The 24,018-nt window shown below is 38.5% G+C and overlaps 1 protein-coding gene across 7 annotated transcripts in view; it reads right to left on the minus strand.

The window, feature by feature from the left end:
- Positions 1-209: 209 nt before the first annotated feature.
- TMEM131L (transmembrane 131 like) overlaps positions 210-24,018 on the minus strand; it is a gene marked incomplete at its 5' end in the record, with an annotated part of 77,715 nt that continues 53,906 nt past the window's right edge. For 5 of the 7 annotated variants that reach the window (XM_084285624.1, XM_084285627.1, XM_084285628.1 and 2 more), the window contains 19 exons: positions 210-622; positions 2,103-2,245; positions 3,080-3,168; positions 4,538-4,658; positions 5,984-6,069; positions 7,124-7,202; positions 8,287-8,472; positions 9,237-9,394; positions 10,982-11,106; positions 12,400-12,554; positions 13,985-14,601; positions 15,187-15,336; positions 16,890-17,075; positions 17,477-17,663; positions 17,990-18,132; positions 18,763-18,905; positions 20,931-21,003; positions 22,645-22,754; positions 23,729-23,867. In XM_084285624.1, the coding sequence (XP_084141750.1) occupies positions 344-622; positions 2,103-2,245; positions 3,080-3,168; positions 4,538-4,658; positions 5,984-6,069; positions 7,124-7,202; positions 8,287-8,472; positions 9,237-9,394; positions 10,982-11,106; positions 12,400-12,554; positions 13,985-14,601; positions 15,187-15,336; positions 16,890-17,075; positions 17,477-17,663; positions 17,990-18,132; positions 18,763-18,905; positions 20,931-21,003; positions 22,645-22,754; positions 23,729-23,867 (3,169 nt within the window). In that variant the 3' untranslated portion in view covers positions 210-343. The remainder of the gene's footprint in view (positions 623-2,102; positions 2,246-3,079; positions 3,169-4,537; positions 4,659-5,983; positions 6,070-7,123; positions 7,203-8,286; positions 8,473-9,236; positions 9,395-10,981; positions 11,107-12,399; positions 12,555-13,984; positions 14,602-15,186; positions 15,337-16,889; positions 17,076-17,476; positions 17,664-17,989; positions 18,133-18,762; positions 18,906-20,930; positions 21,004-22,644; positions 22,755-23,728; positions 23,868-24,018) is intronic. The other 2 variants (XM_084285625.1, XM_084285626.1) reach the window with 2 other exon arrangements.

Here is a 24,018-nt window from a genome sequence, read left to right on the forward strand (position 1 = left end):
AATTATGCACCTACAAATGCTAAAACACACCTAGTTTATACCACAAAATGCAAACTCCAGAAGAAACATGTGCAGTATGTGGTCATGGATACTTCTAAGAACCTAACACTTTTTTCTTGAAAAATTTTGGGGTTTAAATTTTTAGCCTTCACCTGACAATAACAGTGTCCTGAATGTTTTGCTTCTCAAAATGCACTGAATGCTCAGACTTCAGTAAAAAAAATTTATTTTCAATATAAAAGTGCCAAAATATCCACCAACAATGTAATCTATTCAACAACCAGCTTACTCTAGTAATCAAAATTGCAAGCATCTTTATTCACATTTTCAAATCAAATTCCTTTCACACATTTCCACAGTAACCCGAGTCCCTTGAAAGCGGGAAATTTGCATTTCGGTTGGCTGCTGTAGTCCATATGTCCAAGTTCATGTAGGCACGGAACGGGTTAAACCTTGGATAGTATTCCTGCTTACACATAACTGCCTGGTTCTCAACATGGGTTGAGTGCTGGGTCGTGGCACTAACAGGACAGCAGCTTTCATAAACATCACTCTGAGGTGCCCAGATGGAACCAAAAAGTCCAGACATTGGAGACAAGCTTCGGGTGCTCGAGAGGTAGGGCTGTAGAGAAAGATAAAATCATCATGGGAAACTGCAAAATGGCCTGTTTGCCAAAGAATGGATGGAAATGTACTGAATGGAAGGAATCAGCACTTAGGCAGAGAACTTGGGAAACACACAAGCAGAAAATTACACAAGTTTGCAAAGCAATACGGTTGCCCAAAAGATTGCAGCAGCATTAGCGTGCATATGGAAAGGCACTTCATGAAATGAATCCGCATGAGCTGCTCTCTCCATGGCACCAATATCATTGTAACAGGAATACAATGCTCAGTTCTGGTTGGGTTGTTAAGAAATACAAGGAATAAATGGACGACACGTGAAGAGCGCCATGCATGGGTTCAGGAGTTAAAATTAAAAGAGAAGGACAACTAAGGAAAGAAAGTTAAAGGGTTGAAGTATGTGTCAGTACTGAAAGATTATGCACACCAGAAGCAAAAAGGGATATTCAGCATGGAAAAGAGAATATAACTGGGAGCCAGGGAATTCAGTCAGAAAAAATTCGAAAGCTTATAAAGAACCTCCTGGAGAGCAAGATGTGTTAGCCTGTGAGGAAGTCTCTTGGAGAAGGTCATGGAAGTCTTGGGACTTTTAAAACTGAATGAAACACTGAAAAGTATTGTGGGGAAAAGCTCAACAGGGAAATGAGCTGAATTATCTAATGTATTTTCCAATCTCTACCTTCTGTATTTCCTGGCATTCTTGAATAAAATATGGCATAAAGCTACATTTATTTCAGGAAACAGAATTCTACCAGTTTTGCCACTTTTTAAATATAGGTGAATTTTCATTTTTGCAGTTAGAAATATTTCTTGCTTTATTTGCTTAGCTTTCTTCAAAACAAGCATACTGTAAGTACAGTTTTTTCTTCTAATATATAAGAAATATGAGCAGAAGAGAAGGTGGTTGCAATTAAAGACCACCTTGAACTGAAGTCAGCCATACATTGCACTATGGGATGACATAAGCATGGCTAGTCCAGAGCGTAACAGGTCAAAGTCAGCATTCAGAAATCTGCACAAATCCAGCTTAAATCACTTGGATTTCCTAGCAAAAAAAGACTGTCAAAGTCACTGAGAGCAGCTGTCCATTCAGCCCCACCATTTTCAAATCTCTCTGGGTTTTGCTGTCAGCACTTTTTGTATTTTATCCTCATCTGGAAAGGTTGATTTTGATAGGGAAAAGTCTCGGTAGACTACATAAGTCCAAAATGTTTTTCCATATGTAAAATGATTTGCATCAATTTTCAGGCAAAAAAAAAGTGATCTATCTTGCCATTTAATAGACAAAGCTGAGTAACAACCCTGACCAGCAAGTGGGAAAAAGCCGTGCTACCAACACCAGCACCAAACACGTACATCAGGCTACTTGAAGGAATCACGAGGAACATGCAAGTGATAGGTAAGGGACAGACGGGCATGCACTGAGAAGGTTTTTGAAGAGGTGCACACAGAGACAGCCTGGCAGCGACAATACTCACCGTGGAGTTGACATAACTGGCGGGCTCCCAGGCGGGCGGCATGTTGGGAGGCGCATTCCAGGTGGAGGGGCAGCTCTGGTCAATGAAGGCTGTGTTCTGCACTGCGGCCGTACCTGGGAAGCCACTGGGGTAGTTCATGTTTTCTACAGTTTATAAAAACGAGGAAGACAAAATAAGGCTTTTGCAATGTAAACACTGCTAACGTTTCTGTGGAGGAATGCTGAATCTTCTTGGAGCGAGACATGCTGGAACCAACCTAAGCTTTTGGTGACTTAAGGCAGCTTCCAGGCAATGCAGCAGCGAAGCGTAACAACTTCTGTTAACAAGGCTACCATTTTGTACCAGGCACCCACTAACAAATTGCTATCAGGAGGACGGGGTAAAGAGTAGGCAATCTCTTTAATGGAGAAAGGAGCCTTTATTAGCTGCAGAACGTGCATGGCAGAGCCTACCCTGGCTTCACTGCCAACATGCCTCAGCGCTAAGCACCCAAGGGAACACCGTGCTGCCTGTGATACTGTAGCTTGACTTTTAATTATTGCTTAGGTAATGCTAAAGAATTTTAGGTTCTTGCCAGTATGCGTCCCAAGCCAAGAAACTCTAGCCTGGAAAGGTAATTGGTCACAAGAGGCCTTCTGTTTCACACACTGGAAGGCAGAAGCCTGCCAGAAGAGAAACAAAGAAAATTGTGCAAAAAGAATTGTGTAATATTGCGGTCACAAGCACTTCTCTCTATTCTGTCTCAGAGTAAGGACTGTATGCTGGATTTTCAGGCTTAAAATGTCTATACAAAGATCAATGTTTTCATCTACCACACACAGATTGTGCTTTTTTTTTGATAGAGCACCCGGTCAGCTGGAAAGTGCAACGTTTGGTCAAGCAATGAATGTCCAAATGCTTATAGACAAACTCTTTTTTGTTTCAAAGAACAGAGAGAAAATATGCTCAGTGATAACTTCAGTTTTACTTCATCTCACCTTCTGGGAAAGCACCATATTCGTTCATCTCTAATGGACAATACATGTTGGAAAACTGGCTGTCACAAGTTGCGTTCCAGTCAATGAAGCTGTCCCGAGAAAAAGGAAAAATCTGCTGTTAGAAGCAGTTTGCAGAACTTCTGAAAATTATTTAGACATACTTATTTACTGTAAAGCTGTTGGGTGTAAAATGCCTGTAACTCATGATTAGGCTTTTCACATTCCACTTGCCATACAAATCCTGCCAGTAACCACTCTCTGTCAGTATGTAATCAGAGCGATTATCTTGCTGAGCTCTTTTTCCCTCCCAGGAGGATGAACAATTTGCAATGACAGCTACCAGAGTTCTGCAACACCTAGTGGGGCTCAACTTCTTCCTCCAGAAAAAGAAAGTAATTCTATTTCTTTTCAACAACCACAAGAGTAGTAGATAGAAAGTGAAGTGATTTGAAATAAGAGGAAACGTAATGCATTCTCTAGCATTTCTATGAATAGCACTCAATATGGGCATTTCTCCTGTCCCCACCACAAGCATGAGAGCCCTGTTCAGCAGCGTTTCCTAAACTACACATGCTTAGTGAAAGGATTATACTTATTTTCATTAAAATAATTCAAGTATTTCAATAAGTCTTTCAAGAGCAATTCTTAAAGATCTGACTTAGAGCCAGACAGACTGCTGGCCATTATTCCAAATCATCAGGACTGCGGTTTGTTGACACACCAGTTTACAGTTGAGGTTAGCAGCCTGGTTAGAAACACAAGATCGTCACTTGGGGATTTCTGTGTTACCACTCTGTCGTTTTGGATGACAGGACATGACCTGAAGAACTGACAGCACTGCACTGCCAGAGTATTTCTTCTCCCTAGTTTGTCATGAATTTCGCATTAGTAAAATTTACAGTGCAGAAAGTCTCTAGTACAAGAAGGACTCAAGTTCACTGCTGTACGAAAATTGACTCAAATCTACACAGAGCCTGATCAAATAGCCCAACCAACTTTTTTTCATATACCATCTTCACACTGGGCTATTTTATTTTATTTAACAATGTCTGTTTATGCCATATAACACAAGTACATACTGCATAACATTCCCTCTGATATACAGAAACCATGTGTTTAGCAAGAGGAAAGCAAACCTAAAAGGCAGGCCCTCTGCCTGGTCATGCAAAAGAACTGGAAGAAATTAAAAATTTTCCAGCAAGTATTTAATTAAATTTGAATAGAAGTTCTGGAATATCTACACACGAATAGGAACACCAGTGAATTTGTCTGAGCAAAATTAATCATGATGTACTAATGGAAAGTATAAAAAAACAGGAGATAGTTAAAATCACATTTGTGCTGTTGCTTCTATCATCTGCCTTACAAATATTATGAAGTAGGCTTAAGTGCAGTGCTCTGTATCACAGAAACCTGAACAAAGTGTTAGCCATACTGTTGACATGAGACATAACTTGCCTGTTGTGGACCGAGGGCGTTTCTTGGATCATGCACGGTATATTATTCTCAAGGTTGTAGTTTAGGCTGTTTGTCAGGCAGACTGGCTGGGCAGGCCACAAGTCTCCTGCTGGGTAAAGACCTAAACAGGGGAACAGGAACGAAATGGAAAACAGGAAGGAAGCTTGCATAAGCTCTGAGAATCAAATGTCATTTGTGATATTCAGATCCATGTGAAAGACAATCCAGCAATGCCAATGAACCTATTTATGTGAAAAGGCCAATTTTTAAACAAAGCTCAAAATTTCTATTTGTTTAAAAAAAAAAAAAAAAAAAAAAAAAAAAAGGACCTGAACCAAGAATTTGAAATTCCACAAAACAGGGCAAGAAACTCCTGTGAAGAATTCTCAAGTCATTGATCATCGGTGGCAACACAGCGCCCTTCCACATGATCTGGGGACATGATCCCCACCAGCCTCTCTTTTGCCCCTACCCTTCATTCGGTAACCAGGTCTGAAGTACAGCCACAGAAACGCAGCAGGAACATTCAGGTTTTTAATGTATGGGCAGTGCTGCCAGAGCTATCCATGAATGAACATTAGGTGAACTTGCTATGGCTGCATTTAGCCTGTAGAGCACATATTCACCGTGGTGCTCTCTACAGTCTGAACACCTAACTGCCCAAAGACACGTTGTTCCTATCAACTATGAAAACATAGCTGGATAAAGGAAAAAGATCCAAATTAACAGTCTTTATGAGACAATGGTTGCAAAGTTAGCTCAATTTCATTATTTCACATGACAGCAATTCGTAATATCTACACCACAGAAGCTTAATCAGCCTTTGTACCTTGCCAGACATGTTAATCCTACAGCAAAAGGCACAGCTGCAGGCAGACAGCTCTGCTGCTTAAAGAGCTGTGTGTTTTAAACAGTTTTCAAACTCCACCTCACCATGTAGAGCCTTTTGCTGTTATGAACTCCAGTGAACAGGTCAGAATTGAATACAAATAAAACAGAAACAATAAAAACTCAGAGTTTTAAAAGCCTGATCCAGTCCTTCTTCGTTATTCCTTTCAAAAAGGGCAAGTCCTTATTGTGGACATTTGGAGAGAAAAATGGTCAAATTTGCTTTGATGCTGAACTTCATTTTAACGTAAGGATCAGTGTTATCTCCCAACCACATTACTTTTAGACATAAACCTATGCAAAGCAAGAGAAGAAAAAACAAAGAATACCTAAAACATAAGCTGAAAGCTAAATGCTGTCTTAACACAGAGAAGATTCAAAAGAACATCAAAGCTGTAAGACTGTTTGCTAACTTTGATCTTAACTTGCTTAGAAGTCATTCAAATTCTAACAACATCTCTATGAATTTTGTGTTTACATGGGTTATTAGCAACATCATTGAAACTGCTTGACAAATAGTGTGCAAAGCCAGCTTAAGTTGCTAATTAAGTAACTGACCTTTGTTCTTGTCAGGATCTGCAGCTATGTCAGTGAAATTGGGACATAAGGTTTCAGGATACTGGGGAATGCTGTTCATGTCTCTGCTAAATGAAAAGAAAATTTCATTTCTTAAATCAAGGCACTCATGTTTAATAATCCAAAGTACTTCACAGGAAAGATACAAAAATGTAAAAATATTCTGGTGAATATCATAGTTGCTATTGCTTTCCCAATTTCTTTCCTGATTTTCCTTAAATTACCACTGAGCAATTTTTCAAAATTGAAAGCCAACTACTAATTACACACGCAAAACAAATACATCTTAATTATCCCAGGTTTGTTATCCAACCTATTACAACTTAATTCAACACCTCTCCTCTTGAAATCCGAAACAAAGCTATATTCCATTAAGATGAGTAGGATCTCACATGATGTTTCAATGCTCCCAACAACTTTCAGACAAGTTTACTTTTATGTGCATGAAGACACACAGACACATATGAACACCGATTTTGTATTCACTGAATGCCAAAGAAACTAGTTAATGTGAGTGGAAAGGCATTTTTAAGAACCAGAATCCCAGAGGAAAAGGATTGAATTATTTCTGCTAGTGAAAACAGACAGTCATGAATGAGAAGTGAAGCGAGGATTCATAGTAATAAAAACTGTAGATGCTATCTCTACAACAGCAAAGAAGTAGAAAGGAATGTGGGGTAGGGGGAAATCAATTTTCATGCTGTATATCCTAGAACATTACTTTCATTAAAAGAATAACATCAACTTGAAAGTCTCACTTCCATTTTTTTTTTTAAACAATTATTACTTTAATAAAACTAAGTGCCAAAGGAAATGCAGTAAGTTGCTAAGATCTGGAATAAATTAGAGGGGAAAAAATCACTTCCTTTTTTCCCCCAATTTCATTTTACATTTGGAAGTATTTATCATATTACCCCAGCACAATCCATTTTCTGTCACAATTGTATAGATCTTCTCACATACTGAAGATTCTTCTTTTTCAAATATAAAGTCCAATTAGAGGATCACAAAATATAGTAAGACAACAGATAGGTATGATTCATCAAAATGAGACAAGTTTTCAAGTTGATGGAGTTTCTTTAATGTCTTACAGGTGTAGATTCAAATTTATTTATTTTTTACCTGGTATTGCAGATGTTATGAGACAGATTTAAAGTGATAGGAGTTTCAGATGGAAAATCATTTTGTGAAATATTCTCTCCTAAAGAAAAGAATGACTGTGAAAAATCAAAGATCCTAAAAAAAAAGAAGTATGCACAGAATATTCATTCACACAGATGAACTCAATGGTTTTAACCAGTTTTTCTTTCAGACTGGAGTATCACTAGCTGCAAAGTGTGCTATTTCCCCAGGGTCTTAAGCGTATTTTGTGACTTATAAGTGATTACCACACTTAATTTTAATGGATAGATTCCTTGTTACTATCATATTCATTTTGTATTTGGAATGACTTTTAAGAGGCAATACAATTTGAAAGTAAAGTCATGTGCCCACAAATCATTATCCATTGCATCACAGGTTGAGACCCATCAAATAGAAACTTCATAACGTCAGGTTTTGAAATTTTCTACACATACAAATATACATAAAAATGTATGCTCATTTTTAAGATTATTCAAAATAACTTCTTTCAGGTACTCGAAGTGATTTTTACTTGTGTCACTTCAGCATTTTAAATCTACTTCTATCACTACAGCAATCTGGCTAGCAATGGCAGTGACAGAATTTTGGACTTCCAACTACGTAAATGGTATTCAGGCGTTCAAAAAGATGCAGTGATGAACCATAGTTGCCACTTCTCACGCCCCTGAAGTGGCTCAGGCCTCCTGGCTACTTCTACTTCAAATATGCCTATCCAATCCCAGCACCCTGAGATTCGTTCTGAACTGCTTTCACACGTTTCTCATTTGTGAACTTTCTTAAATAGCTCTAACAAGAAGATTGCATTTTTATGAGATTGATGTGATGTAACGAAGTCAAAGACATAAATTGCTTTGACTAGTCACTCTCAGTTCCATGGAAACTAATTGGGCAGCTCCTCAGTGCAGAGGACACCTCCTCTGTATTGTTCTGATACTCTCTGTAGCCTGGACAGCTCATCCTCATCTCCACAAAACTTGTGATACTTCCCTCCCCCAATACCAAGCATCTGTCCTACTGTTTCTGAGAGATATTTTCTCCTATAAAAGGCAAGCTACATACTCCGTGCTGTGGCAGCCCTTTCCATTCAGAAGGAAGACAAACTCTCCCCACTATTGTGCAGAGGTGATGTTTGCAGAACTTACTGGATGGAAGAAAATGCCTGGCAGTAATCATGGGCTTTTTATCTCCGTCAGAACTGCTGGTACTGCTCCAGCTACCCCAGCTCCCACGACTGGCACGAACGCTTCCTGATGAACTTCCACAATCTGAGCTTGAATCAGAACAAAACTTCTCCAAACACTTCTTTTTGGACCGTTGATAAAAGCTTTCTAAAGAGGTTTTGGAAAAAAAGAGTCTTTCAGTTGAAGTGAAAAGCTACTGAGACGTGATTTTTCTAAATTTCCTGATAGCAGGACAGAAATCAGTATCTACTGATAGCCTCACCAAGATAAACACACCAGGCCCTACAGCACGAGGAGCTTATGACCTGACTGAGATCCCCAGCACAATGAACACAAGTCAGGGCACTGTGCAGTTACAGGCAATAGTTATGAAATAGGAAGCAATACTGCTCATTGAAATACACTGTTATTATCTGAAACAGGAAACATTCTGACTCTGGGAACATGCACACTAAAAGCAACAGAAGTTACAAGCAATGAATCCATAAGTGATAGATTCTCCTTCCTTAGCATCTCATCAGGGAGACAATCTCACAGGCCTTAGGGAGCCTTACACCTCCTTCAGCCTGCTTATTCCAGAGGTGGCCTCAGCAATACAGCTGCCTCAGTTAGCACCAGCAGAACCTGGACGCACAAGCCAACCATCAGTCCTTTGCCCAAGAACAATCTGCTATTGCTTCAGACCGACATCTGCTGATTTGTGCTGAGAACCACCCCATAGAGGAAGCACACGGTGCCCTTCAGAAACGAGCAGGTATTATCACTGCTGGCACTGGTCCCCCTGCCAGCCCTGCCATCTCAGTGTAAGGGTATGAAGCCAAGAGGGGCAAAAAGGTCTTAGGAAAGGAAAACTATTCTATTGCCACAAAAATATCTCACATTTCTTCAGTCTGACAATTAAGATTGCATACCTGTTTCTCCCTGTATAGACAAGCTCCCAGATTTCTGGTCTGCTTTGCAATTTTCCCCATCACCCTGAGGACACCAGGCTCTTATTCCAATATTAGCTCTCAGATCCGGTCTTTCATATTCGCTGCACATGTGCTTCAACTCACTCTGCTCAGGGACCCTAATACAACCACACCCAAAGAAACACATTTGCACATCACATTTCAATCGCACTTTTTCAGGTATTAAACACTTTAACTCAAAAGGCTACCAAGTCAGAATGTGGGGCAAGGAAAAGGACAAGGAGTTTTATTCCCCAACTTTACAGAAACTTAAAAAAACATCTGTTAAGGCTTTCCCAAAATGCTATATCCCTCATATGGACTGCTACTTTTCAGCAGGAGGAGCAAGACTGCATGTGTATGTTTAACTCCGTTCTCTAATGCACTTGCAGAAGGCATTCATACGTTACAGTAATAAACACAGTCTAGCACCGTATGGAGATCTAGGTTCACAGGAAAAATGTGCCCGACATCTATTTCATTGGCATAATTATAACCAGAATAATCTGGTTGTAAGATCTGAAGTAATCTCAAGGTTGTGCTAGTAAAATTGAAATATCTGGATCCAATCAGAGTATTAAGGGAGAAGGAATAAAATCCAGCTGTCAAGTTTCTACAGGAAGGATATGGCTACATCTTAACTCAGAAAGGGGCAACTACTGAATCAGATGAAGGAACAATCACAAAATTTCAGTGATTTCATGTTTTATCCTTCCTACCTGCAAATGTCTGCATACTGCAAGGAATTACACATAAGCAGACTTCCCCCAATGAATATTAATTGGGTTATAACAACCTCTTCAGATTTTGCAATCTCCTTGTTAAGTCCACTGACCTCAACAGGACCACTCACAATAAAAATGAAGTCAGTGAAGGCTTTGTAGGATTGTGACCTTAATTCAAAGGACTGTGGGAGGAAGAAAGGGATTTTCTCCTAGTAAGCTTTTCTGTCCTAGCACTAATTTACTATTTGTATTTTTAACAACACTCAAAATAGCTTAAACTTATAAAAATATGAAAAAACATTTAATATAGTAGTTTACAGTTGACTTCAGAAATGCATTTAAATGAATCTCGAGGGGGGAAAAAAAGCAACTTCCCAAGGCGATCTCGAAATACTTTTGAATTTAGTGCTGCTCTAACTTGTTAATGCTTATCTACGAAGCCCCGGTGATACTACACATCTGCTTCCCTCAGGTAGATACTTCTTAATCATTATGGCAAAAATGAAAGTAACTTTATCTTGTCTTCCTCTTTCAAAACTACCAGAAGACAATATTCCCTAAGTTACTCAATACAGCAGATGATTCTCCTGACAGTGGAATAGTTTTAACAATTTAGTCTTCCTTTTTCCACTGAACAGAAAACACGACTGGATCTTATCCACACAACACAATAACGGAAAGGAAGTTAACCATCCAAACCTCAGAGACAGCAAATTCCAGACTGTACCAGAGAGCAACCACTGCTACGCAGAATGGGGTGCGTCTATATACATACAGATTTACAAATGGATAAATATTTCTTCTGCTGGCGATATTTAGTAGTGCACATTCTTAACAATAAAGCCTCAAGCCAGGACTACAGAGTGTTTATTTAACAAGATAAAGCAATCTGCCTAATGTACTATGCAAAACTCAGCAAAAGCCTGCGGAAACATTACAGCAGCTCTGGATTTCTTCATGACTTGGTGAGGCAACACATACCTTGTAGATATATTAACATTCTTTTTCTTATTCTTTCTAGATGTTCTATTTCTATTCCAATTTATGTTTGACACATTTCCTTCCTTCTTCTCCTGAGGTTTCTTCTTCCTAAATGCATCTTCTTGCTGAAGGTTTAAAAAAGAGAAAAAGCTGAGAATACATACCGAGGTAACTTCATTTTATACGGTAAAATGAACTCTATCAGATTTTCTTGCTAAATTTCACTGGACAAAACAACTCAACCCCAATTGCATAGTTACTATATGATTTAGTATCTCTCCACAGCACTTCCTCTTTCCAACACCATCCACTTGATCAGTCTTTCCAAGACTCTGTCCTTCAAGACACCAACAGATGATGAGAGAGAAATTTTTGAATTCCCAATGTTAGCATTTCACCCCTCACACCATCTAGCCCTGACTTCCAGGGGAAAAAAAAAATACAGGGAGAAAAAGGAAGGCAGTCAATAAAATCCCCAACGTGCTAAAAACAAAAAACATCTGCCAAATTTATGATCAGTTTGTGTGCAAGTTCAGCAGCAATAAATCCTCCCTTTCCTCAGCAGCTGGGGGGGGGCATTCATTTGAATTACAACTGAAGAAATTATGGGGTAACTTAACCAACAAAGAACAGTGACTAAGAAATTCGGGAAACAAAAAACGAGCACCATCAGCCACACACAAGGAGTCTGTAACAATTCCCAAAACAAGACTGTATCCCATCTTTTCTCGTACATATTCCTCGAGCACTAATCATCATTACCCTTTATTGTCATGCAGCTCCTATCCAGTAGACAGAACACACACAAACCAAATTCTTGGATTCTTCTTATTAATTTTTAATTACCAGATGAAATTTTTTTAAGTGTTTTACACTGCCCATAACACATGCAATGCATATTGTTTATCACGTGCTCCAAAAACAAGGATGGAGAATGATCCTTCTCAGCAGCTTCACAATCTGTCACGGGGCTTCTGCTTGCTCTGTTCCTAAATGCAAATTTCTTACACAAAGTCCTATATTTGCAGATTAGGTGTCTGAACGAAGGGAAATACACCCATCTAGACCACTTCCTCTCTAGGGTTTGCTCCCACTTCATTATCATGGCTAACAACTGGCATTAGATCCCAGCCCTTCTGTGCCTGCTCTGGTAAGGAAGAACATGTCTGGCTGTGATACAGCCAGTATCACAATATAGGGGCTATTTTAACTTTTACCCAAATGGCTCATCATTAATATGCATGGGATGTGGGACAGTACAACTGCATTACTTCCTCATTCATCTGATTTGCAGGGTTTTAGACATGTCTCCCCGTACATAACAGTCCCCACATATACATACAAACATACCTATACGTGCAAATAAGTAACAAGGAGATTATTTTAAATTTAAAAAGCAGAAAGACAGCAATACAAACCTCAGAAGAAGTCATCTCCTCTTTTGCACAGCACAGAGTCTCTTCCTTAGGTCCCTTATTAATCTTTTTCTCAGTGGAAGGCTTTAGGTTGATCTGCTTTTTTAAGGTCTCACAGTTTTCAGTTTCATTCCTGAGAGGCACTTGCTGGTTATTCCCTACAATTAAAAAGTAACACAAGTTTGCTTGGGAACTGAATGGGCTCCCAATCATAACTACATTAGTTTCTACTTTCACTGTGGCCTACCTCCTTAAAAAAGAAAAAAAAAAAAACAAAAACACAAAGGGAGCAAACTAAAAAGCATGACTTGAGTTGTTTTCCGAAACACTAGGGGACTAGCACCTAGGCTGATGATGCTGAAAATTTCAAAATCAACAGCTAATGCTGTGTAAGTATTCTGATAGCAGCTACAAAAAGTACCTCTGTATCAATTCATGCTTATGGACACACTACTCTTACACACACAAATTACCCCATCCCTACTCATCTCATCCAAGTTTGAGCTACTCGGGTCCCAGCCATGGACTTTGGAGGGTAGAACTGGAAGCCAGAGAACTTTGGGCTTAAAAACAATCAGAAAAACCCTGCAATCTTGTGGAGAAAACTTCTAAAAAGAGGGTAAATCAAAGTAAGGCCAGCCTTTATTTGGATCTTCAAGACTCCAAAGTGTCCTCGGCACCCACTGGGAAGACAAAGGGAAACCACCCTTTCTTTAGGATAGTTGCAGCACTAGAAGTTTCTCTTCTTGAGGTGCTTATGAGGAAGTACTCTTGTGTAACGAAAGCAAAGAGGTGAAGAAAAAATAAGGAAGCCATTCTCAACAGCTGGCTGAGCTGCCCAGCTGAGCCACTATCCTCTGCTGGGATCCTTTTTAGGCTTCATTGACCCTACCAAAGGAAATAATCAAAACCCTGACAGTGCAAATACATAAATACAACTGCCAACAGACCCTTCAGCAGGTTACCTTTAGTGCTTTACCACTGATTACAAAGTATCTGTCAGTACTGCTTTCTCAAGGTGGAATTTGTGCTAATGAAAATAATTGTAGTATCTCCCAACTGGTTTATGTATGAACATGGTATCTGCAGTCTGTACTCAAAGTTACCTTGCTATGTACATAAAAACAGGTAAGATGTAATTACTGATTTTTTTTTTTAATTCAAAGCAAAGAAGGAGTAAGTTTTTGCAGTTTAGGAATGGATGAAGAATCTCAAAAAAATTTTGTAAGTAAGAATAAAATTACCCTGCTTTCACTCCTGAGACAGCACACTGGTACCTGCCATACCTAACAGGTAAGGACACAAAGGGTAAGCAACCAGTGCAGCCAACAGAAATACACTACAGCAGGGCCCCAAATTCCTGTGTTACATACAGTTCATTCACAAAATAAACTGCCATAGACCAGAGACACCATAGCTTCAGAAAACATCAGTTTTCAAAATATAACTACTTTGCTGAGCTCCTAAGTCAAAACAAAATTGCAGAAGAAACATCTTCCTGATCTACTTTCCACTCAAAGTATTCTTGTGATTGTCTTAAAATTTTTAGCTGTGAAGCTAAGATAGAAATTAAAAATAAGAAAGATACCATTATTTTTCCTAGAAATTTCTTGCAGTTCTGGCTGTTGCAGAGGTGAACTTCTTGACAAGTGACTTTCAGGTAGCTTCTTAGACATCTTCACAGGACAGAACTCCTGTTCTTTGAGCTCAACTAGATTTTCTGGAGCTTTAAGGTTAGTTTCCTTAGGAAACATACATGTTTGAAGATCTTCCTTCAGATCACACTCTGAAGAAGTATTTTTAATGAGAACTGTATTTTTCAGTGCAGTTTCTTCTTTGCCCAGAAAGTTTTCTGGAAGAGTTAAATTCTTGTTAACATTTATGCCATTTGCATATTTTAGAGTTACCCAGTTCTCACTGACAACATCAGTGCAAATGTCCTCTTTTGGTGCTGAGATTTGGTTCTCCGCAATCTGATTTTGCTTCTCATCAGTAGCTGCAATGGCATTGCCAGCTGCTGTGTTTGGCTTTTGCTTACTGTAGTAAACTGAACATTTGTGTTTCTTCTGAGAGTGGCTGTAGGTCGCCGGACTTCTTTTGGCTGCATTTTGACTTCGGCTGGATGAAGTGCCTACAGACAGGAAGCCCTTCCCTTTGCCTTTATCTGATGAACTATAGGAATCCATAAATGTCTTACAGCTTCCCCTGGGGAAAAAAAAAAAAGACAAATTGAGTTGCCTTTTTGTTTTTTAAACATCTATGAGACTATCATAAGTTGTTTTATGGGATATTTTTGTAATAAAATGAAAGGGGGCATATTCACAAGCTGAGATTTTGTTAGGTCTTCAATGTATCATACCAGCTACTCACATTCTGATTTCAGTGGAAGTTGAGAAAGACTAAGTATGTGCTCATACTTCAAAGACACTTACATGCTTGAACAAATGCTTAACTGACCAACCAGGAGGTCAGGTTTGAGGGCCATTAACATCATTTGCCATTCTTAATTTTGTAAGGCTGCTGCGTATGGTGTATCCATTAATGCTATCGCACAACTTCTATCCTGTGTACTACTGACAATTTACAAGATGAATAAACCCTTGAGTTCTTCCATTTCTCTTCTGAAGAGATAAATACATGCTGCAACACTGAAGCTCTCTGAAGGAGGTTGCTTTGAACAAGACCTAAATGACTCCACAGCAATGTCAAAGTACCAACAGACAGAAAGAACTACTCCATATTAAACAGGTGCAAAAAATGCAAATCAAAAGAAGAGGAAAGTGTTTTTACTTGTAGGAATCAGAGCTGATGACATCAACAGAGTTGCTGTTCTGCTGGGATGAAGAACTAGGATTTGGCCTCTGTCTTGATTTCATGAACTCTGCTAGAATATACTGGGCTTGCTGGAAGGCTATCAGGATCACACCAAGCAGGGACAAACTGTCAAAGAAAAACAACAAACACTGGTGTCTACAATTTTCAGGAATGTTCAATGAAAGTTACAAATCTTGTAACAAGATGCACTTTTCAAATATTTTGTTAGTAATTTTAAAGAAAACAGCTGATAGGAAAACACAAAATAAGTAACAGTTCCAATGGTTCCCCTCCCCCTTTTTATTAAACATCATGGCCCTAGCTAGTTGTAGTGTGGCAAAAAGTAACTCAGCCTTGAGCTTCATAATGAAAAATCTAAAAGAAAAAAAAAATAGAAAAGAAAACCAACACTTGGTTTAAAAATTAGTTAGAAAGAAATCTCACTCAACACAATGACAACATACCATAGCATGACACATCTACAGAGTACATGTCAGTTATATCACTAGTTTGTTATTTATTTACAATTGTCTCTTCTGCTACCTAGAGAAAATCCTGACATAAAATGGGCTACAAATGGCATTGTTCTTCTGAGGTAAAACTGAAGCTGCAAAATGCCTTCTCTTTATCTCTAGCACATTAATTACACCAAACATAAATCAATCAGAATGAAAAGCTCTGTAATTCATCAAATCATCTTCTCATATAGGATAAATTTTGTCAGCTGGAAAACAGAATGAGAAACTCCTGATTTTTCAAATCCCTGTGGTATCCTTCTGTTGCATCTAGAGCCACGTTACATGGTTACTCTTACTGTTCAATTGTGCTCTCTTTCCAGCATCAAAACAACAATGCAAGCCGAACAAGTGTGCATAATGATCTCAATTATACATGCACTGGTATGTATATAGATCACCATGACATTTGTGTTCACTCCTTGCTGGTCCTGATGGCAGGAATTCAGGGTTCAGTGCAATGAAGACATCAGAAATCATTTGCCACAAACAGCATTCAACTCACACTCACAGTATGAAAGGTTAATAAGGAAGACAACAAAAACTTAATTAAGAGCAGAACCCTGAACTGTTGTACAAAGTACAGGCCTCCTAAAACAGTTTACCGTGTACAAGCAATGAGTTAGCTAATGTAAGACAACTCTTTCTGGGGTAGCATCTTTATCAGTGTTCGTAACAAGAGCCAACAATAAGAGATACATATTTTTTAATACATGAAAGGAGGAAGCAAAAGGAAAAGCAGGTCCTTACTCAGGTGTCTGAAATCTCATAAATATGTTAATTTTCCAGAAATACTTTAAGATAAGCCATCAGTCCGCTCCATTCTACTGATGACATGCAGGGACTAACAGGTTCCACATGCATCTCTATGGATGGGGAAGTAAATCTTCTAGCAAGAGGGGTACCCTCTGGCTCTTCCTGTGGGAATACCTAACCCGTCTTCTTTCCAAGCCTAACATGGGAGTTTATCAGCAGGAGAAGCATGAAATGCTTGTCAATTCTACCACAGGCAACTGGATCACACAAGGTCCTGCAGACAGCTGGCAGTACTCCCAAAAGACTTAGACGCAGCAGACATTTAGGCCCTATCATCACATCTACCACAAGCCAGAAGTGCATGCTGATCTCTCACCAGTGGGTCACCAGAAGCTCTGAACACATTACCTTACAAAGAGGACAGTGAGCCGCCAGAAAGACTCCTCCCAGCTGGGTCCTGGCACCACATCTGCACACAGGGGTAACAAATGGTGAGGAAGAGTCACGTTGAGGGTGAAGTGGAACTCCAGATCCACAGCAGTCACCAGGGTTAGCTCCCGGATTACCCACGAAGATGTAAAATCAGGAGTGAATCTGTCATGCAAGCAGACAGAACTAGTGTTATTTTTCCCATTTGCTAGGCTTAATTTCATTTTCTGAACTCATACTGATACCAAAAAAAACATACAGCATGACTTCTGATTTAATAGTATGGAAAAAGACAATGAAATAAGCTATCACTGTATGCTTAAGACTACGCAGGTGCATTAGCACCTGTTTAAGAGGTTAAGACTTTGAGGTCATCCTCAAGCAGTAAGATGCGTGTACGCATACACACAACACATTATTGTAACTTACTGAAAAGCGTACTGAAGCTTATTTTCAAAGCTCACCAAATTTTGCATGCATGTGTGTTACTGGAGTGTCTGTTACTGCAACTAATTATTTCAAAATTCCACTTAAGTTAACTTGTCATCAGATTTGTTAGTGCTTACACAATGCTGATCTCCCGTGATGAGTTCTGAGCCAGGAAGAATTCCTGACAGTCTAACACTTCAAATCCATATCCTTGGCAACTGTAACCATTGATTTTCATTGATGAAATTGTTATAGGGAGAGGCCCAATATTCTCTACTTTGAAGTTCTTTGTGATGGACAAAATTTGCTTGCTGTCTTTCAGTTCTTAAAAGGAAAAAAGAAGAACAATTATTTTAGTGCTTAAAAAGACTAATGTTTAGAAAGAAATAGCTGCTTTTACTTTCAAATCAATTAAATACTCAGAAGCAACCAAAATTTTAATACAGACTATTTTGCAGCACTGTATTTCCAAAATCTGTAACTCTTATCAGCCAGTATTATGAGACATCAGAACCTACACCTCTTACTACCAAGTTCTTTAGTTTCTTTACTTCAATATTCTGTTTACTTAACATTATTGCACAGTATCATTACCACTACGGAGTAATGCAGCCAGCTACAAAATCAGAGACCTGTTTCTTCTTACTCACGTCGTCTGCAGTCCATTAGTGTAGCTTCTGGCACCTTGAATCTAAGAGATCCTCCTGTACCTGGCAGTCTTCCCCCTACTTTAAGTAATTCTCTGGCTCCATAGCCTTCTACATTGACCACATCCAGAACAGTCAAGTTGTTTCTGCCACAACATAAAAATCAAATCATCAGCCATTAAAACACAAATGAAGTTTGCAACATCGTGGCTTTGCTATCTAGGTGCCAAATCAAGACAACAGTGTGTCAGTAACAGAATCACTAGCCACATCTGGAAAGGCCTCCCCTAAACACAGGTAGGATCACCTGGGAACCCTTCACTGCTGCACTTCACACAGTGAAAGGGCAAGTTTTGTTACCATTGCCACTGGATAATAGTGCCACCTGGTAAAAGTAGTTGTTCCTTCCAATTAGAAATATGACTCACTGGTCTCTTAAATGCTATCACTATGGAATTCAGTTTAAAATAGCAAAGCCACCCAGCAGGAAAAGGCTGTTGACGTGCTGACTGAAGAAGTGCCTCGATCATACATACAGTATATATTCATATGCATTTTCTAACCCACTAATCCAAACCACAAGGAAAAAAAAAAAAATCTGAAGTTCCATATTTAATGACCTAGGTAGGCATGAAGTACAAATACCCTTCAAGCAACTTTTATTAAACTGGAGGTATTCTGACTTGTAAATTTTGACTATTTGACTTTGCTCCAAGATTGGGCAAATTCATTTTCACATTTTCTTGGTTGCTTCTCACAACTGAAACCTGGGTTACCTGATTAAAATAAGTGAGGATACTCTTTTGTAGTCAACTGGTGTAAAAATTACAGCAACTTTTCTGGTTTCCAGCGGTTGCAAATTTAACCGAAGCAGCTCAGAACTGCATTTCTTGTTGATAAGATCCTCTTGACGTGCATTCTGTTAAACAAAAACGCACTTATTTACTCACAGAAAATGTGTATTTAAAGATCTTAATAAAAGAAGGCACTACATCTTTTCTTAGCACCACGTATGATATTTTTGGCAAGGTGCAATGACTCCTAACTAACTTGTTACACTAAAGTCTTTCAATCTGACAACATAAAACATCAGATAAGGTTGTTTATTTGAGCAAGTGTTCATATTACTGCACTTATTATTATGAGGAATGTATTACTTCATTTTTTAAAACAGATTTTATTTGTTCAGATGGAAAAGAAATTACACTGTGTCCTTCATATTCAAGAAATGCTGAAACACTTCACAACACAACTAGAACTGACAGTATACTGATTGCACGGGGAAATGTGGCAACCATTATACCATCAGCGTAAGACTTGCAACTTGATTTCAGTGAGAAAGGGACTGTTGGCAAATATGTTGATCATTTTGAGTCACTGGAAACAAGCCAAAGTGAACTCCCTACCATATTAACTGAAGACCAGCACTACCAGAAGCTAAGTGAGTCTAGAAATTATGTAAAATATATATGTTTCTTAAAAATTTCAATACTGCTGTTTATATTTTCCCCCCATTAACATAAAAAAAAAAAAAGACAAAGAGAAAGCAAACAATCCTAAAAGTTTCTCTATCAGAATTGGGGGATCTCCTCTTAGAAAATCATGATTGAACACCCATAGCAGTCAAAATAACCACAAACATCACAAAAAGGGTTCTTTCTTGGTTGTTTTTAAAAGCTTTTAAAAGGTTGTTTTTTTCACAGCTGTTGTCCTAGTGTTTTTTCTGATCTTTTCTAGACCAAAGTGTTTTTAGTCTATTTTATGAAAAAAAAAAACATACAAAAAAGTTTCAGAACCTTCACTCAACAGTCAATATTCGTTAAAAGCAAAACACGTATAGATTTGCAAACTTCACCGGGTCACTCTCTACAAAGGTGCACGTGCACAAACATGAGACTAACCACTCACTACACATGCATATAAAGTGACTACAAAAACGACATTCAAAAGTGTAAATAGTGATTTGGCCAACAACAAGCCAAGGTCGGTCTCATATACAGATATACTAAACGTCTACGTAACCATAGATGCTCCCATAGGTCTTCAAGTCTCTACATGAAATAGAGGCAATACACACACTGGTGTAAAGGTCCACCACTATTTTACAACCACCCTTCACTGTCGACAAAAAACAAAGGTCAGCTTTGATAAGTTTAGCAAATGTATTCTTTTGGTTTTATAAAGTATCAGTCTTTCAATAGGATCTTGAGGAGTGTTTTTAGAAACACGTTCTTGTACAGAGCATTAAAGATGCAGCTGCAGCATGTACAAGCAGCAAAGAAAATTTGTCAATTCCAGGCTTTCACGCAAACTAGAAATATAAGAATGAACTCTGCTGGTACCCTGGACAGTACTCTGATTGTCAGACTGTGCCAACATCCCTGGAAGCACATCTTCTCTCTTTCTATTATCCACGACAGAACACCTGAAGGTATAATCACAGCTCAGCGCTGGCATATGGCACAATTAAGTGTCATCACACTCATGTTAAAAATGAGGTAATGGAAACCACAGACAGCTGTGACATTCCAACCTGAATCTGAGAGTTGCAGTGAAACTGAGGTGAAACACAGAAATCCAGCTTTCTCCTTTGAACTACTGCCCAGCACTTCCTTCTGCTGAAAATATTATCTGTTAACTTCTGAGGTCACCAACAAAAGTCTTACACCTTGTGGACAACATAGGGCTAAACTGAAGTCCCAAAACAGAAAGCAAACTGTAGCCTTTTTGACACATACAGGCATGCACACACACTCTGCAGTTGTTTTCAATTTGGAAAACAGCAAACTCTGGAAAGAAATTAACTGCAAAAATACAAGCTTGACAGAGAATCAAGAAAACACACATTGTTTTAAATAGTACTTAGTAAAAACTCAGATGTAATGTAGCTAAAAAAGAATTTTTCTAGGGTGTCATTTTTTTTAATCAAAATTAAACATCTTACCCTGTGAGAACATTCATCCATGAGCCTGAACTCAGTGGTGGTGAAATTAATAGCTTGGACATTTACGCCAAACCTAAATAAACCAAAACAAACAAACAAAAAGCATTGCAAACCTAGTCTGTCAGAACTAGACTGACTTATTTTTACATAGCGGCATTTATTCTTCAATGAATTATATTTTCACAATTGCACTTTGGCAGATGTGAAATACTGGGGAAATGCAGATCTGCATTTTAACAAAATATACTACAAATCTGTTTAATGTGGATTCCATGCATTTGGAAAACAGAAAAATGCCTAGGCATTTCAAATCTCTCAGTATGCAATATTGAGAAAGATAACAATCAAGAAATATTTCTAAGTTGTATATAAACAGAAATGTCCCACAGCTTTTTCTGAAACATGCCTGTTGAGAAACAATCATTACCATATCTCAATAATTTACTCATATGTCCCTCTTTCTGCTCACAATTTGTTTGGGACAAATTCATATTCTCTTTCACATACTTTGCAAATCAAAATCCTTTACAGAAACTGATCATTTGCCTAAAAGCAAATTTTAAGCATGTGATACTAAAGGCATTAGGAATGGACAGAAGAAAAACAATATGTAGAATTTAGGTCATAGAGGATTAATGGACCTTCAGCCCTGGAATTGGAAATTCACTTGTCACAAACTTTTTATATTAGCTTGAAAAGAACCAGTCAGTGAACATGACTGCTGGTAAACCTAGATCTGCAGAAACAAATGCGAAAACAAGGAGAAAATGTAATTTCAAACCACTAGAAAGAATCTACATGGAAATGATATTTAGTATGCAAACATATGTAATTACTAATGTGCCTATCTTTGTATATATACACACACACACCAAGATATAATGTTAAAGAAGCAGCTATACAGGGACTGGTACCTCAAATAAGCAAGGTACACTTAAGCATGTAAGTAGTCCCACAGACTCCAAGCAAGCCAATAATTACTACCAACTGCACATGTATTGCAGTTTTTCCAAACTTAAGCGTGACAGTTGGGGCTTATTTTGGTGAACTCCATATCCCTTTACACTCTCCATCTAACTCTATCTAGATTTCTCATTAGATCTTCTCATTTGTAACGCAGAAAGTTCAAAACAACGTTAAAATATTTGTTTAGCTGCCCCTAAAATGTTTATGATGGGGTTCCTGGCTCTAGACCCGCTGAATTTTTCTTTCCAGCTCCTGTTTCCTCTTCTTAGAGACAGGGCTTTTACCTAAGAAAAAGCTAAGAAAAAAACAAACAACCTTTTCCTTAAATTAGGTTCAGTTACCTTCCTCCTCACAGACTGCAGCCTACAGACTGGGTATTTCCCAACCCGCTTTGCTGAGAGCAGCACATCCCCACTTGTGTGAGTTGCTGCCCACAATTGCATAGCCTGCACAAGATTGCAGTAGGCCTCAGATCTTAAAAGATTACATAGTTTGTGGCTTGCATACATAAACTTGCTGCAAATATGTTCAGATAGTTTTTTTATCATAGATCAGGTGCATTACACAGTCAGGTGTCACACAGAGAGCTGCTCTGAATATCAGACTATCTTCCAAAACGAGCAGAATGTTGCCCCCACTTCAGTTATGCTTTGAGAAATTGGAACAAACAATAAGCAGCATTCATAAGGCATAGCAAATACAACTTTTTAAAGGGAAGACAATATTCTGAGACAGTTATACTAATTACCATTTGCTGAGCAGACTCAGTGAAGCTTGGGGATCAGGGTAGTAAGAGAGTGGCACAAGCTGCAACGCAACTGGGAAGGATGACGGGTTTCTTAGTATGAAATACTTCACCTAAGTATTTTGGAGGAGAAAAGAAAAGTTAAACTACATACTTGATAATAATATGAACTGCATTTTCAAGGAAATTCAGCCTGGCTTCATCAGTCTTAATGCAATATAATCACATGCATACAAAACTGCATGGAACAGCAGGACATGTCATCACAATGCCATCATTTGCAGAAACAGCTAAGAGCATGAGGAGTGATTTTGCATGTGCAAAAGTATAGTCTTTCCCCCCTCAAAATAACCATTTCATTTGTATTTTGATTTGCACATGCAGACATAAACAAAGCTCTTCCGCAAAAGAAGGTAAGTTAGTAAGGTGCCACCTTTTCATATAGAAGTTTGAGTCCAAGTAGGTTATGTACATTACTATGACAATCAAATGGCATAAATGGAATATCAAGGTAATTCACAACATGTGCATATGAGAAGCATCTCTGTATGACTGGTCTGTGCCAGACCAGGTTAGTACCAACCAAAGTCTGACAAATGAAGAAGTAACTGTCAGCATAGTTGCAAGACACACTGCACTGCTGATCTCTCAGTTTTCTATCTTCAACATTTTATACAGTTCTGTTATGTAAGGCTGTGGCAGAAGCAAGGCCACATATCCTGTATGCACAATGCATCATTAATGACAGCACATTCTATCCCAAGTCCCTTGTTCAATTATTTTACCACAAGCATGTAACAGATCACAATGTGAGGAAAGTTTTAATAAGCATGAAGAGTTGTTAGTTAATACCTATGCTGCTTTATTCCTCTCCTTGTACTAAAAATACTACAATTTGATAGCTAGAGAATTTATCGAAGAGCCAAAGGGATAAACAAATTTGGTGTCTTATATTAGACTTGTATGAAGGTTTCAAAATACCAATCTAAAAGCCATATGAAAACATCACCAAATACTAACTGCAGATTCTGTTCTTTAAAGAAGCTAAACATGTATCAACTCAGAAGTGTAAGAAAACCATCCTTACCATACTACTTTTAACTGCTGTGGCACTGAAGTTGAGTGTAAGGCCGGGCTCTGCAGTTAATCGTGGCAAGAAAAAGGCAAGGGACTCCTCTTCAGGCTTCTGGTGAATAATGCGAGCTGATCCTAAAATACTTCTTCTGCTTTATTGGCAAAAAAACAGAAAGATTTGTTTTTCTCTTTTTTTTTTTTTTTCTTTGAAATCTAAGAACAAAAGATGATGATTTGCCAGGACCTATCAATTATACCAACTAATTCTTCCTTGGAAATGTTCTTCACAACACAAAGCCCACA

This window comes from Netta rufina (assembly GCF_964035555.1).
Source record: "Netta rufina genome assembly, chromosome: 4".
NCBI classification, from domain to species: Eukaryota; Metazoa; Chordata; class Aves; order Anseriformes; family Anatidae; genus Netta; species Netta rufina.